Raw genomic sequence first — 17,548 nt, 5'->3', positions numbered from 1 at the left:
AGTAACATTTTTCAGTGGAGCCAAGAAGTTCTCTGGCATCTGAGACAGCAACCAGACGATAGAATTTCCAAGTTGAGTTAGAAGTGGAGAGCTTTCTTAATACCTGCTGTTCCCTCACAGAAAGGCACATCAACCTCCAGCAGAAGCCAGATGACCAGGCACATCACCAATTCTGAATCTGTGTCACCTGAACTAAACACTTTGCCAGTCCTTAACATTTCTCTCCCCTCAGCAAGCTAAGGATGTCAGTGAATGTCTGTTTACGATACTTAACACATTCCTACATGAAGGCACTTTCCTACTTTGCACAGATGGGAGGCTTCTTAGTTTAATCTAAAATGTTTTACTACTCAATTCACTGATATGGACTGAGTGTCTGCTCCCCCCCCCCCCCCCAAAAAAAAAGGGCAGTTTCAGTGTCAGTCTGCACATCAAATTTCACAGTGAGAGAACTGAAAACCATCAGTCATTCCATCTTTTCTGTATCAGTTTTGGCACAACACATTCCTACAATGACAGCCCTGCGGATTATCTACACTACTGTCTGCCAGAGATCTGCGTGGCTTAAGGAGATTTGTCTTGTGCTTTCATACACAAGGCAGGGAGAGAGCTCCTTCCCCTCCTTCCTGTAATGCAGATTTAAAACAAATACAGAAAACAATCTGTGTGGCTTCAAGACTTCTTCCTACCATACCCTTGTTCTTCAGGAACACGAAACACACAGCTCTAGCTCTGAACAAGTTTTTGTCAGGGGACCACAGGAGATCCCAGTTAATTTTAGGAAGAGGCCTGGTGGCGTGAACAAGGCAACATGGAGTGGGAGAAGTGGGAGAGGAAGATCCTTGAGATGAAGAGAAAGCCTGCTCAGCATGTTCCAGCAGGCACAGCTGCAGGGCAGGCAGCTCTGCAGGATGGAAGAACGTGTTTCCACACTTTGGTTGGAAGCCCTGCGCTCCCTGCAGGCTGGGGCACCTGGTGTTCCCACAGAGTGCAGCGTGCATCGAACCGTTCACTGCAAATGAACGCACGGCTTACAGCTAAATATACCACAGCAATGTCATGCCTGCTCCGCACAGAAAGGCTTGTTTTCCAGAACTACAAGATGCTGTTGATAGAGCTTTTTAAAAATTAACTTACGCATATTCATATTTACATTGGAGTTCTAAGGAAAACTCCATCCAGGCCCGCTGTTTAAAAGCCAGTTGTTCGCATTTCCATCTCAGGATCGAAATTCCTCAGAAAGAACCTCACACAATCATAGGCACCATCACACATTTTATTTCTATCAAAAATCAGCATAATTTGCAAGAACTACAGATCCTTAAGACGGCAGATATACTTCCCAAATTTTTAAGAACACATTAACACTATTAAAGTGAATTTCCACGCTAATCACAACTGCAATATTTTCACAGATCAAGCAAACAAATCCTTAGTCAGGAGCTAGGCATCTGTATCGATATTTACTTTAGTGAAAAAACATTTCAGATGTATTTTACAGGAACATTTACAATTCTGATTACATATCTGGTGGCAAACTTAACTTGCAACAAGAGAAAAAAAAAATTGAATATTAGTGCCAGACATTACAACTCAGCAGTCTAAAAACAGGAAAAAATTACAAAAGAATAGTGTAATACATTGATAGAGCTGTCCCTGACTACAAATGAGCTTTCAAAGTACAACATTTAGTGAACAGAAATTACTCTGTCATGATTCAAAGCAATTAGAATATTGTCTTGGCCATGACAATAAACAAACACTTGCCTGCTACAGTGTATTAATCTGACAAGGTCAGTAAACTCTATATGAACCACAAATGGGAGGTCATGGCACGAATCATCACACACTGCAGATATTTGCATTTTATGACTCTTCAGATTCAGACAAATATTACCTGAAGGTACTGGGGAGACTGTATTATTCAGTAGCTTATGAAGTTCCATGTTTAAAGAACTATGAAAACAAAATTCTATACGCATTTATTATTAGCAGAATGGGAGGTAGCACTAATAATTTGTTTTAAAACTCAATAAATTCATTTCTCAAAATACTATTTTCACAATTTTGATTTATTTCCTTCAGTACTTCCAATTCCTTTCAGTATCCAAGAGGAAAAATCTTGCAGACAAAGCATGATGGTCATATAGGATATTCAAAAAAAAGCCTTCAGGGCGTAAGAGAGTATTTGACAGAAATGACTAGTGAGATGCAATGCATATTTGTGGTTAAAGTGAGGAATATTAGTTGCATTCCTTTGAGCTTTAACTAACAGCTCACAAAGGGCCCTCATCATCACTGCTGACAGCTGAGCAAAGGATCAGTTCAGTTTGCTCAAAAGAAAAATGACAGGATGTTCAAAAAAGGATGAGGAGAGCTCAGAAAACAAGACATCAGATTTGGTCTGATGTCAGTCCAGTCTAGGAGACAATGCACCTCTCCAGTGCTCCAGTGCCACCTTCCACAATGACCCCAATATGTTAAGGGGCAGGTGGGTCAGGCATCAACAGCAGAAGGTCAGTAATAAAAGCTGCACAAAAACATGGGTGAGGCACTAGGAATGAACTGAAGTCCCCTGGTGCAATAATGGCCGTTCCATTACAATCCAGAATATTAGGACAAGGCAAATGAAAAATATACATGAATTATGCAAACAGTTCACACTTCACAAAAGATATGCTCAGATACTACGAGACACGGTAATTCGTGTTTCACCTCATACTCATACTGCTATTCCTGTTTCACCTCATAGCAAAAAAATGGAAATACTCAGTGACATTTTAAGTTCATAGAAAAAGGAGGAAAAAACATTTTGCAAACACCTTGAAGTCAGATGCTAAGCAGCACTGAAAAATGAGAAAATGTTTCTGCAAAAAAATACCTGTTATTAAAACAATTCAAAAGTTCTTTCAGACCCCGGACAAAGGGTAAAAAAAAATACCAATTTCAAGATGATTCTTAACCATTAGAGATACTGGGTAGGGTTTAGGACATTTTTCAGTCAAGATCTAACAGAACAGATCTTTCAAAAACCGAACAAATGAAACACTACATACCCAAAACCCCAGAGAATCCTCAAGCTTATCTTATGGGAAAAAAGCCCAACAAGATTCACCACAGAGCAGGGTTTTCAAGTTCTGATCAGGCAGGAACTAGGAAGCATTTGAGGCAATATGCAGATGCTAAGTTTGAGATGAAATGGGACGGAAGCAACAGGAAACGATGTACCATTTAACAGCCTTTTCGCAGTCACCTAGAGACAAGTAATGAAGCCCTCCTTAAAGGGTTTCTGTCCACTATGCCTCAAGCAGAAGAATAAACTGTTATTTCAGTTTCAAGTGAGAGCAGAGTCGACAAAGTAAAATAAGATGACCCTTGGGTTTTCACAGAGAGCTCTCAGAGAACACCAATATTAGCATTAGGAACTCCAGAGCTCACAGCAGATCCATTCTCTTATCATCACTGCTAAGTACAAGCTTTGAAAGCTTGTTTGAAAGGCAATTATGTGGCAATGTATAATTTCTATTTTAAACAAACTGGAGCCAAATTTCACAGATACTGGAAGGCAGCAAAAGCTAACAGCAGCCTTCCTAGCACCACCCCACCCCAGCTGCTCGCTTCCACCTCCACACTCCAGGATATGCTCCGGCACAGCTGCATTGCCGCCTTCACTCTGACCTCAAACAAAACAAGTATTTCAGCACAGTCAGATCTTCATCTGCAGAAAAAAAAAGGGATCATTGGGGTGCTGAAACTTCAGGTGAGGTGCATACATCTACACTCAGGTATCTCCGTAACAGTACCTGGACTCCACCAATGACAGCAAAGACTGAACCTACAGCATCACTAAATCCAACCAGACAGAAAGCTCCAGATTAGTTAGTTACAATCTATTTACTTTGCATAGGAACAAAGAAACTGCCATAGCAGATCAAGCCATTTAAGCAGAACCCCACCACTTGCAATAACTAAGAGTGATAAAAATCAGACATGGGTGAGGGTGACCCTCTTCCCGAAATACTTTCAAGCTCAGAGCTGTAGAGATAGGAGGTGAAATTCCACTCACTGTATGATTCAGCTTAAATCAGAAGCAGAGAACGTGCTGGCTTACTTAAGCAAACAGTGAAAAATACCTAGCACTACAAACTGCAGTTAAACACACATAATTTTATTTCACCTTAGTTGAAAATAGTCAAGTTAAAAAAGCTCTCTCTCTCTCGCTCTCTCTCTCTCTCTATATATATATATATTTACTGAAGGTACATTTCGAGAATATGAAACAAGAATGTTGTCATTTCAGAGGAAAGAAAAAACCACAAGTCAGACGTTGGCTGTGTTGTAACTGTACTTGCTCTCGCTGTCCCCAGTCCACTGCCCCAAATCCAGATTGTTAATGTAGTCATGCACTCATTTAGAAGTCACCAAAGGTGCTAGAATTTACAAGCAGATCCCAAACTAACAAGCTTTATCAAGTACTCACACGTACGTAGTCAGAACTCAGGTTTCACAGTGTGTTTTTACTGTCTCTAGCAGGCGCCAAAGAGGAATTGCAGAAAACAGTACAGATACCTTCACTGGTTTTCCTGCAGCTGAACTGACACGTTTGCTGTATTTGCACACTCATTTTTAAATTGGAACGCTGCATTTTCATGCACGTCATACGTCACTGTATACAGAGCAGACAAATCAGAGCACTTCCTGCTTGTTTCTTTAAAAGAGGAGTTATGGCAGTACAACTCATTCTGCAGTCAGGAATGCAGTACGTTAGCCACACCAATTTCAGACACAAACAAACATCACTTAAACTTTCAGTGTTTTAAAACTTTGTTAAAAGAGGTGCATATTCCTGTTGTGGATTTCTGCCCAAATCAGATGTTACAGTACAACAAGAAGAAATCATAATACAGTTACCACTGACCTCAGTGCTATGATCTTTTGATATAAACCAAACTGATATACAGTCAGTACAGAGAAGGAATAAAAAGTCTGAAGTGTTTTATGCCACAGCTGTATTTCCCAGTAGCACAACTCCCTTCCCTTACAGTGTTATAAAAAGAGATAAAAGTGTCACAGCTTTTAGCAAAAACGTTATCTGCTCCTGTGACAAGTACAATGCTTAAAAGAGTAAATGAAAAGGGTGATATTTACAACTTCACAGAAGAGTCAAAATCACTTTACAGCTTCATTCTAAAGCTTGTGCATGTCTTCCAGCATAAATAGAAGGTCTGTTTAGAGAGAGACTGTAATACCAAGGAGACTGACAGGGGGACTTTGGAGCAAGTACAGTACCGTTTAATGAGTAGTAGATCTTATGGGAAAGCATAACTACTGTTTAAGAACAAAAAAGAAAAACTCTGCATATTGCATCCTTCAGCCTGCTTTTTAATAAACGTCTGGGCAACAACTCCACACAATGACTTAATATTTAACATATAACATGCTCACTGCTACTCAAGTACAAAGAGCTCCCTCCCGCTAGAGAAAGTTATTATCACAGTGACAGAAGAGATGTTTCTTGATGTTGGATATCTATTCCTCTGCTAGACCACATCTGCTAACTAGTAACAGGACCTGCAGAATTGCTGAGATATGCTAGAGTATTTCCAAAGGACAGTTACAATTAAAGCTGCCAGATACTTCATGATAGGCTATTTAGAGTTCATCATAGTGATACAGTGAGGAGATGAGCAGTTGCCACATAACTTTCTCCATTATTTGTGAACATTTTGTGTTCATTTACCAGAAAGAATTTGTGGGGGGCAGAAGGGCTTTAACCCATACACGCACTCAGAACAGCAACTTGTGAGTGCAGGTACTTAACAAGTAAGCAATCTGTCCATGTAAAGGGAAAAAATTCCATAGCTGCTCTGTCATTGCTGCCGTGGGACAGGCCAGCATGGACAGTCAGTGCTTCAGCACTTATGTGATGTACACAGAACTTCCTGAGCCTGATACCCAGCCTAAATCACATTTAATATCATCATGAGACACCAGCCTATTCTGTGTTCTGACACTAATTCTTCATTTTCTTTGAAAGCTACAGATCTAGCTACAGTTGCATTAAAAGACACAGCACATTGCACTTTCCTGGTTGACAGAGATGATGGTGCTAAGAGTCAGAGAATTTATACCCACATGATTTTCTTCCCTTCCTGAATACTTCAGATTTCTGCTAATCCTTCTGTAACTAACAGAGGATTTCTTATCTGCTGGGACCAGACCATCTCAAGTGTCTCTGCACTGCCCTAGAAACAGCCCCAAACCCATTACGATTTCTCAGAACTCACACAAACAGGACATAGCTTTAGGAGCCAACTCTCAACACAGTACTCCCAAGGTAAGCTAAAGTTGAAAACAGAATCAGTGAGGTTTAACTGGTATAGGGCACAGCTAAAACGCATACATGTCACCACTTAAACAGGGAACAGATCTCTCAGAAGGTTCAATTAGCCAAATAAACAGAGAGGCAGCATTAAAGGAGAAGTGCAGATGCACTTCCCTGCACAGTCAGATACCCGCAGGAGCTCAGTTGCACATCATCACGGCACTGCTGTGCCCTCCTGCCCGCACACTGCAATGCTCCGTGTACCACCCTACCCAGCGTAAGTCGGAGGCAATTAAACTGCTTGCACTCGGAAAGTCTGCACATAAATCGGCAAAACATGCATGTGAGCAGTTCTATAACACCTCAATATACTGGATTTACCAATCCAAGCACAGAGACAGCAAGCCAAAGCTACAAGCTCACGGGGGCTAAATGAAGTCACTCAGATGTATTACCTACAGTAACCACTACAGAACAACTTTGATTTCTCTCTGAAACAAGAGATCGAACATTTCCGCTCCAGAGCCATTCTCTCCTCTCTCAATGAGAACGAGAGAAACGCATTCTGCAGTACTGTGAACAGTGCAGACCGGAACCGGCTACACAAGACTTTTTTTTTTTTTTTTTTAATAAAAACAAAACAAACAAATAAAAGCTCGGCGCAGCCGGGACAGCACGGGAAGCTGCGGGATGCCCGGCCGCCCTGGAGCAAGGCAGGGACAGCCCCAGCCCAAGAAGCCCGCAGCCGCCCGGCCCGCCCGCTCCCAGCCCCGCGGGCAGCGAGCTTCCTGCGCCCCGCGGCGCTCCCGGCCCCGCGCTGACAGCTGCCCCGGTCCCGCGGCGGCGCCGCGCTCACCTCGCGGCAGGGGACGGCTCCATCCTCCTCTCGGCGGTGGGGTCGGCGGCCGCGGGGCTGCCCACCGGCAGCTCCAGGAGCTCGGCGCCGCGGCCGGGGGAGGCGGCGGGGCTGGCGGGGCCGGAGCGGGGTCCGGGCAGGTAGTGCAGCAGCAGCGCCTCGGGGGGCTCCGGCGAAGGGGAGGAGGACGACGAGGAGGAGGTGGCGGCCGGGGTGGCTGCGAGGAAGAGGGGCGCCTCGGGCAGCCGGTCCAGCTCCACACTCCGCACTTTGCGCAGCTGCTTCCGCCGCCAGTCGGAGCGCTGCTCCCGGACGCCGCCGCCCGCCTCCCGCAGCAGCCCGCCGCTCCCGGCGCCGCTTCCCTCGCCCGCGCCGCCCTTCGGGCTCCCGCATGCGGCGGCGGCGGCCCCTTCCGCGCCACCGCCCGAGGATAATCCCGACGACGAGGTGCGATTCCCCGCCGCCGCCGCCATTTTCTCTGGCGGGTCACATCGGGCTCCCGGGACTCGGGCGGGGGCGGAGGGAGGGAAGAAGGAGGGAGCCGGCTCTCCCGCCCGCTGCGGAAACGGCGCTGCCTGCGCAAACGGCGTAGGGAGGGGGACGGGCGGCGGGCGCCCATTGGAGGAACGGGCGGCGCGGGGCGGGGCAAGCGCCTGTAGGTGCGGCGGGGCGGGGCCCGCCGCCGTCCCGCCCCGCCCGCCCGCCCCCGCGCAGGTGTCGGCCGTTGGAGGGCCGCGCCCGCCCGGCGGGGCCGGGCAGAACGAGAGGCAGAGCACGGCCGCCCGCCCGCGCTTCGGAGAGCCGAGGGGGGCCGCGCCCCAGAGGCGCGGGCGCGAGGGCGTCCCCGCCCCCAGGCGGCCCTCCTCGGGAGCGGGAGCCGCCCCGCGGGGAGAAGCCGAGGGGCGCGGAGCCCCTCGTTTCCTCCGAGCCGCGCCGCGCAGCTGTCCGCGAGCGGCAGGGGAGGAGAAAGTCGCCGCGCCGCGGCGTGTGCCCGGTGCCCCAGCCCGCCCCGTTTACCTGCTCGTTCTCCGCAGTCCAACGCGCGGCGGGATGTCAGCGTCCTGCGTGCCGCCTCACGCGGCGGGCGCCGCCTCACCCATCCACTCCATGTCCGCAGCTACTGAGAGGCTGGCGGCGCACCCGCCTCCATGTGCTCGCTCGCCCGCCCATGCGCTGCGCCGCAGCCCGCCCCGCGCACCTCCTGCCGCGGCTCCCAGGGGTGGGACGGGGCAGGCGGGCGGCAGGCATCACATGGGCCGTGCGTGCCTGGGGAGGCCCGAGCAAATCCAGCCTGGTCTCGGATGCCTCCGCCATTGGAAGTTTTTTCTTTCAGCCTCCGAGCTGTGCAGCGGGGACTCAAGTTTTGCAAGATCGGAATGGCATGCATCGCTCTCACAAACGTGCTATTTTCTGTCATTAAGCACTCCTGCCTGTCAGGGTGCTGATATAATCTGAGATGAGGAAAGGAAACCTGAGTGTCACTGTGCATACCTGGCCGTTTTCAGTTTGCTGTCACTTTGGATACAGCAGGACATACAATTTCATTGAATCATAGAATTGTCTGAGTTGGAAGGCACCTTTAAAGGTCACCTCGTTCAACTCCTGCAATGAACAGCATCACCTACAGGTCGATCGGGTTGCTCAGAGCCTCACCTAGCCTGGCCTTGAGCATCTCCAGTGATTGGACACCCATTAACTCTGGGCAACCTGTTCCAGTGCCTCATCAATTTTATCGTTAATAACTTTTTTCTTATATCCAATATAAATCTCCCCTTTTAGTTTGAAACAATTTTCCCTTGTCCTATTACAACAGGCCCTGTGCCATTCTTTCTTACAGCCTCCCTTTAGATACTGAAGGGCTGCTCAAAGGTCTCTCCAGAGCATTCTCTTCTACAGGCTGAGCAACCCCAGCTCTCTCAGCCTGTCCTTGAAGGAGAGGTGTTCCATCCCTTGGATTACTTTTGTGTCCCCCCTCTGGATGTGCTCCAACAGGTCTGTGTCCATCCTATAGTGAGGGTTCCACATCTGAACACATTGCTTCAGGTAAGGCTTCACCAGTGCAGAGCAGAGGGAAGGATCACCTTCACCATGCTTGCCATGCTTTCTTTGGTGCAGCCCAGGATACAGTTGGACTGCAAGAGCTCACTGCTAGCACATGTTTACCTTCCCATCCACCAGTATCCACAACAACCCCTAGTGCTTTTCAGCAGGGCCATGCTATATCCTTACATCCTCCAGCTTGTGTTGATATTGGGGGTTGCCGTGACGCAGGTACAAGACCTTGTGCTTGGATTTGTTGAATCTCATGGTTCAACAAATGGTTCAGCTTCTGCTGAGCCCACTGGGCCAAATTTTAACCAGTTTTTCATAGCTGAGCATCTTAGACTTGCTTCACAGAATTTGCTGTGCATCCTCCAAATATCACACCATTCAGCTTGACAGTGGTATTTTGTATGGTCATTTTGCTTGGATTGTTGCTTTACACTGAAGTACCAGTAGAATGAGAAACGCCCTCTAACAGAAACATGCTCTTCCCTTCCTTAATGTCTATGATTGGATGCTGACCTAACTGAGTCGTTACTTAACGACACGATGGACAAATTGGAAATTACTTCTATTTAGACTTGCAGAAGGACAACTCCAAGAAAAAGTTTCAAATGGTACTTCATGTAATTGCAACATAGTATCAACATGGTCATGGCCTCAAGGTCACGCTATGTGAGTCACTTAGATGGTCGACCAAGATGCCACACCATCTGTGTGAAAATTTTCCAGTGAAAGATACCGTGAGAAAGCTAACAGCATTCACTGTCAACTTTTAAGCAGGGCACTTCTCACAAGGATGAATGTTCATCTAAATGTCCTAAATAATGTACAACTTAGAGATGTACAGGTAAAGAGAAAATCATTCTGCATTTTATAAATACAATATTTTTTGACACTTCTCTTATTTAAAGTCTCAATTGTAAGTAAAGGAGGAACAGTTTTCTGTGAGATTCCTAAATGAAGCCTTATTATCGAACTGAGGAGAGTGTCAGTGAGTGTGGTAAAGAACAGAGAACAGAATTTGTTTTGCAGAAGCAGGTGTTTAGCTGCATGTAAATTTTGAAGCAGGTGACTGAAATGAACCCAAATTATTACCAATTGTTGGTATTGTGACCTGCATGTGCTCTACTCTTCAACATAAAAAAAGAACAGTTCCTAATTATACCTATGTATTCCTCTGTGCCATAAAATCACATTGACAAAAAAATCTGATTTTACGGTGTTCTGAAAAGGAAAAAGCAAAAAGCTTTATGAATTTACTAAACATTCATCACAAGAAGAATAACAGCCTTGAATAGTAATCTCTTTGTTAGAAAGGAACGTGGAAAAGGAAAAGAGTAAATTTCTGATAGCACTAAATCTAGGAGGTAACAGTGCAACGCACATCCTTTTGTTCTGACAGAATCTGAAGGGACAGTTCTCCCAGAGTGCCAAAGCTCCAACATGGCTTAAAGGAGGAGGAAACCTGAGGCAAAATGTCAGAGTGGTCATGAGGTGCTGAAGAATGTGCATGTGCAGTGAGGTGAAACAGTTTCTGGAAAGCAGCTAGGAAAAACAGGGCAAAACATGAAATAAGAGGCAGCGGAAGCCACCAGTGTGTGGACAAGTGCTGTCACTATCCATCTTCAGGCCTTGCTTTGCCATTTGAGGAAGGTCTGCACCAGCAAGATTTTGAATTACTTTTTGGTTAAGATGGGAAGCTTACTATTTACTCATCAATACATGTCTTGCCTTATGAGGGTTTATCCCCTTATTATGGTTAAATCTAATTAATGAAATGCTTGTTGCCAATTATACTTACATTTACCAGCTGTTGCAAACGAATGTCTCTTCACTCTGCCTTAACCAGAGGGATGCAGCAGCAAATGAGAAGACACTTGCCATGCCTCATCCGAGAGTGCTAGATAATGGTGTGCCTGTATGCAATGTGGATTTATGCACAAGACAGAGACACTGCATGGCAAAGGCTCTCTTAGAAGCCTTCAAATTCTGAAATCATTGATTGAATATTCAGCGGTCTGTGTTTTCTTGTGATCAGCTCTTAAATACCCTTTTATATTTAAGAACACCAGTTGACCTGACTGTAAAAAACATAAAACTTAGTGAGGAACCAAGAGAGTTGTTGAGTTACCTCTTGCACATATTCTTTCTCAGTTCATCAAACTGCTGAGTTTCAGTGTTCCAGTTGAAAATACAGTTCTGGAGGGTAATATGAGACTCGTAGCAGTTTTCAGTGAGCCAGTTTGCCCTCAGCTGTAAGTAGTGGCACTCAGTGTTTGTTATGAAACAGAAGCCTTTGGCCTCGAATTAGCATCGTGCAACATTTGGAACATCAACTGTTGAACACAAAGAAAGTTCTGTTTGGGAATGCACTAAGTTTTTGCAAGCCAAGGAGTTTCCTTGTTGCACAAAACCTGTAACTGTGTCATGAATAACCAACAATTTTCAACATGCTAGAGATAGGAATCTTCCATGCCTCTGAATGTATAAAGTAGGCATAGTCATCCACAAACAAAATTAATCTGAAAGATAACACAGTCCATAGCTTCTGGTCTTGACTAAACACGCAAAAAGTGCTGTAGTACCTGCATTATTCTTCTGTTTAGAAAAAACATATTGCTACCTCAGTCTTCCATTCATTCTTCCCACTGCAAGAAAGAGAAAGCAAACCTCCTCCCAAGCTGCAATCCTTTTCTGTTTACTTCTATGTGTAATGGAGAAGTCAAGCAACTAAATGAGGACATAGAGGCTGATGTCCTTTCCATTGTTTCCATGGACCTGCTGAGAATCTGCTGGCATCTCTGTTGCCTTTAGAAATGCTTTGCCATCTTGCAGATGCTCAGCTTTTACTTCAGAGTGTAATAAGTGTGCTTTTTAGAACTAATTCTACCTCTAGATCAGGACGCTATATCACTTTTCAAGTGAGAGAAAGCTGAGGAGAAACAGAATCTGTTATAGGCATGTCTGGCTTTATTTTGGACAGCAAGAATATCTAGCCTTACTGTTATTTTTATGTGTAGTTTACCTATTAATTTTCACATTGATTTCTGTGCAAAAATGTGTTTAAAGATTTTGTGTCACATTTCAGCTCAGAAACAACTGTTAAAAATGTACTTTGGATCCACAAAACCTAAGATTACGTCTTGACCTAGGTGCCACACACATTCTATAAGAAAATAGCTGTACATACAGCCTTCCTTTTCTGCCAAAGTACATATTCACAATTCCCTGTTTCTTTCGATGAATTAATAAGGATATTTTGCTGTGTAGTGTCTAGTCACATTCATCACAATTATTGGTTTTCTTCCTGTAGTTGTAGTCATGATCAAGTGCACTTTTTAGTTTGTGAACCATGCTGTCCAAAGTAAAAAGGAGAACTGTTCATTAAGTGTGTTCAATTTAAGTGTGAAAGGCAGACAAGAAATGGAGTAATCAGCAAGCTAGATTGCTGTCTTCATGCAGCTGTAGTCTGTCTGTTGCCTTGTACATTTTTTTGTCACTAATTAGTACCTTTTACTAAAATCAGTTTGTCATCTCAAATAGTTTTTGAAATATTAACAATTTGACACCTGATTTGGATATTCTTTTTGGTTGTGCTACTGAGGATTTTTTTTTACCTTAAATCATTATCCTTCAACGGCTATATTTTTTTCCCCAACTATAAGAAACTAACAAGAACATTCATCTACCTGACAAAAGGGTGAGGGATTATTACAGAGTTTCCAGGTGATTCTTTGCTCTAAGGAAATACAGCAATGAAATAGGCAACACCTGTTAAACCTCATACATCACTTGAGTAGAACTACCAAAATCATTGCAGCCAGCAGCTCCTTTTCTTATATTTTTTCCCTACCACTGAATTGACAATGTAACTCTCACCCTAATCAGCACTTACATCTCTTTTAAGCACTACTATCTATTCCCTCAGTAGAGTAGATCAAATGTATCATTTTAGACTCAGGAGACTGGCAATAGCTTAGTTTTTCTTTACCCTACTGCTGCTATTGGTGGTTACATCGCTTCCAGTCTACTTCCTTACTGTTCTATTCTGTAACACAAAGGCACAGAGAATAAACACAGCTACTAATTTACCAAAAAAGCTGTTCTCTATTGGAAGCTATAGATTTCCAAATTTTAAGGCAATAGTTGCAAGAGCTTCACTCTTGTTTTTCTCTTTAAGATCAGTATAGCTACCTACTGAAAGGGAGTGTGAAGGGTCAGGATAGAAGAAGGACCACTTCCTCACTCCTACCAAAGAGGACCCCATGGTTATTCTTCCTCTCTGCCTGCAGTTCTTTCATCTTTCTTCTGCCAACAGCATAATTGTACAGCACCAACAATAAGCTGCAGTTACTAAAGGACAGTAACAGGACAACAGGAAAAACATCCAACTACTGGCAAAAACAGAAATGAGTGTGTCGCAGAATGTGGGCTGCAAACCAACAGTCTAGCATGATGGGAATATTCAGCACATACCACAAAAGCTGTTCAAGGATCAGCTGTAGAAGAGAAGCAGACTGGAGAGACACAGCTTGACAGCTACCTTCTGTCTGGGTAGTTGCCTCCTTTAATAATCATCAGACAGGGAAGGAATTGGCAAGAACACCCTCTGTAGAGTACCTTACTTGTTTTCTCCAGAGCCAGGGCATAACTTGAATAATCATTTCTGGGTACAGGAATGGCATCCTGCCTGAAACATTATTTTCCTCCTATTTATTTCCGTCCATTCCACCCAGCCCCTCTAGTAATGCTATCTGTATGCTTTCATTCATGATGCCTAGCATGATGGCAGTGCTGTTCCTCTTAAATCCAGCAGGCATGCTTTGCCAAGGTCCTCAAAGCTGTCAGAGAGAATAACAAAACTCAGCAGTGACACTAGTGCTTGGTTCATCATGTGATCCTTTCCTGCCAAGCCTGTCCATTTTCTGGCACTGGCAAAATCAAATCAAACAGCCTTTTGCTTTGATGGTGTCAGGGAGTCTACAGACCTTAAAAATAGTTATATGGGATCTGTTATGTCTGAACAGTCAAATCTTTATTACTGCCCCTTTTTTAGAAAAAAAGCAGCTTGGTATTTATCTCAAGCTATTAATTAAGGTATTCCCTCCAGCAATTATAGTAGGTACAAGACTACTTTCTTGCTTTTGTGCCAGGTGCAGTCCTGAGAATGTTTTCAACACCACTTTATTACGTGTCCCAAGCTATTATCTATATTAAACATCCTTGAAAGCCAAAGGTGATCTGGACATGAGTTGTAGGCATTTGCCTATTCTAAGGCAACAGCCCAGAAGTCATGAGAAATTTCCCAGGAAGTTTCTGGAAGAAGAAATATGCATTAAAGAATTTTGAAGAATTTGTTTCATTGTTATTAAAACTAAACATCTTATCTTTTCATTGAATGAGTAGCTACCTCCAAAATTAATATAACGTAATGAAATATATCTTCGCAGGACAAATGAATTTTGAGATCTGATTTATTGATAAAAAGATGTTTCAAAAAATATAATGTGTATTCCAACTTAACCCGTTCTATGATTCAGTGATTGCACAGTTTAAGACTAATTTCTGAATTTTTTTTCTGTTCATACAATTCATTTATCATTCTTTGGGCTCCTGCCATTCTATGCTATAGCTTCCTTTGTTATACTCAGTTCATCTACATTTTTTCTAATTAGAGGAACTAATGAACCTATCAATATCACCTATCAATAAATGCTAAGTAAATAAATCCACTTTGCTTTCAAAATCACAGAAAATAGATGTTGTACTAGTTGATCATCTTTGGCATCCACAGAGGTAGCTGGCGTATGAGGGAAATACGGTTACGTATTGTAAATGTATGTATATATATGTAAGTCTATATAAATACACGTGTAATATATACTTCTTCTCTGATAGATCATTTTATACTTTACAATTTTAATTCTTTTGATTTCATTTCATCCTGCTGATAAAACCTCAGAACACTGTCAGAGTATAAAACTGAGCTGACTTCACTTTCTGCATATTTTGACTATGGAAGGGCCTTGAAAATCCTGGAATGACCTTGATAGATACTGTTTGTGTGAATGTGGGGGAGGGCGTTCATTTAGCTCATGACACAGGGGGATACATCTTTTACTTACTGCCTCTCTTCCACATTCCTTGTGGTTTAAACCAGAACTTCTCAAGTTATGAACAAAAGCTTGCAAAGAACGTAATAGTTTACTGTTGAATGTATTGAGCGTGCAAACCACTTCCTGTGAGTTATGTAACAGCTTTTCAAGAATGGTTCCCTAATCAAGTTTATCATGCATATTACTGATGGACAGTGTGAGTTGGATCATTTCAAAAATACATGGCACTACTTTCTCTTGAGCTTTGTTAGCAAATGAACGCAACTGAGCTGCCACTTTTAGGTTCTCCTGTAGACATGAAATCCTGTAGACATGAAATCTGGAGGTGATTTTATTTACTGATGTTAACACCAATTTCATTATACTAATGTAGTCTCCAACATCCTAATCAGAAAGCTGCATGAACCATCTGCCTTTTAATTTCTAAAACTGCTTGTTTTAACCAGAACAAATGATCCTGCTCATGACAATAACATACCTTTGAACCTACAGTGAGAACCAAATGCAGGACTTCTTCAAATAACTTCTTGCACCCTGTGGGTCATGCCCATGTGCATTTTAAAAAAAGGAAAAAATATCAATTGTATAAATAAAATACGGTGTAAAGAAGTTAAATAAAGAAAATAGCATCTCCTCTTATTTTCAGTTTCCTAAAAGAACTGATTTATTCCCAAAGTCCTTAGTATATTATAACTTCTTATGTTTACTATCAGTTGTAGCAGTATATATTCCTTCACCCTTTTACTGCAGTTAACTCAGATTTATTTGGCTTTAGTCCAGTAAAAGCATTCACCTATAATTGAGATAGTATTTTATTTTCAGTGTCAGGAAAGCTCAGCTCTCATATCAGTTAAGCTACAGACAGTCATTAAACTCCCTATGTCCTAAGGGAAGATACTTTTATATTTGTGTATTGGAGCAGTCTTGTAGTTCATTTTAATCCTTTTTTATTATACTAGTTAGATTTTAATAGATTGCCACTCATTGCATCATTAATCAACAGCCATTTTTCTTAGCTCCCTGGCTAGTAGAGTCTCAATTCTTATTCATTTCCAAAAATCTCCTGAGATTTTCAATCCTCAACTTTGGTTAGGAAAATCTTCAGCCTCAAACGCTGGGCAGACGCATGCTTCTGCGATACCACTACATGTGTGCATGTGAAGCTTCTCTCTCTTATTATGCTAAAAGGTTTGCATAATAAATATACCCCAGAACATCACAGCTGATATTTTTCCATCCTATTCAGTGTATGAAGCAAGATGCAGAAAAGTAACGCTTCAGAAAAACTGCGAAGGAAAAGCATGATCAATTGGAAGTGCCCACAGAAAACAAAGATCCTGCTTTCTAAACCTAGCATTTACCCTAATATGAATGCGTAAAGCAACTAAAATAAAACATGTATTTCTCTCACTTGTGTGAGCAGTGTATTTGTATGGTTTTTTTTTTGTTGTTGTTTTTTGTTCTGCCTTAAAATGATTTTTAGTTCTTACTTTTCATTCTAAATCTATTACTAATGATGGCATATTTGAATGATACATAACAGAAACTCCAGTTTTCTTCCTCCTTCCTTCTTTTTTTTTAATATACTGAAAGAAGAGGAGCTAAATTTCATTTGATGATGTTATGAAAGCCAAAGTTGTAGTTATGAATAGCAAACCTTTCTATTTCTCCAGCTCCTAATAAAGCGTGAGGTAAGTAGCTGCTACTTAGAAAAATGAAGATTTATATATGAAATTTAGACTACCTTTACAAGCCAGTAAATTATTTTCTATTAAAACTATAGACAAAAGTAGATATGTTGTCAAATTTACAGAAGTACACGAGACTGTTTGTGGTCTATGGAAGGGTACATGGAAGGGCTTTCTGACCACATTATTTTAGTAATTGCACCACACCAAAGACAACAAAAGCTGTCCTGAGATTGAAGCGTATGATGCTTTCAAAGCAGCTTTATTGTGAATATTTGGAAGGTCATAGGTCTGAATTCCAGTGATGTCTCACATTCTAGTCTAGCTGCAGAAGATGGGAAAGCATGAATGAAAATTTTGGTAGTAAGCCTAAGTCTGCTGTATGATTTATTTTGGCTTTCATTGGTTTAGAGAAAGACAGATGAAGGCTTTGAAATTAAAGAGAAGAGAGAAAGTCTGTCCAGTTCTACTTAGCACTCCTTCAGCTAAGCTGGTGATCCAGATGCTTGGGGAAGAA

General features: G+C 42.7%; 1 protein-coding gene across 1 annotated transcript in view; it reads right to left on the bottom strand.

Moving 5' to 3' along the window:
* The window catches only part of MAP3K1 (mitogen-activated protein kinase kinase kinase 1), a 56,640-nt gene extending 48,840 nt beyond the window's left edge, over positions 1 to 7,800 (bottom strand). Inside the window, 2 exon segments of the mRNA XM_048930485.1 lie at positions 7,182 to 7,713; positions 7,716 to 7,800. Of these exon segments, the coding sequence (XP_048786442.1) occupies positions 7,182 to 7,713; positions 7,716 to 7,800 (617 nt within the window).
* Positions 7,801 to 17,548: the final 9,748 nt, after the last annotated feature.

The sequence above is a fragment of the Lagopus muta genome, chromosome Z (genome assembly GCF_023343835.1).
Source record: "Lagopus muta isolate bLagMut1 chromosome Z, bLagMut1 primary, whole genome shotgun sequence".
Lineage (NCBI taxonomy): Eukaryota > Metazoa > Chordata > Aves > Galliformes > Phasianidae > Lagopus > Lagopus muta.
Note: the sequence above shows the minus strand (reverse complement) of the source record. Positions and strands in the feature narration are given on the sequence as shown.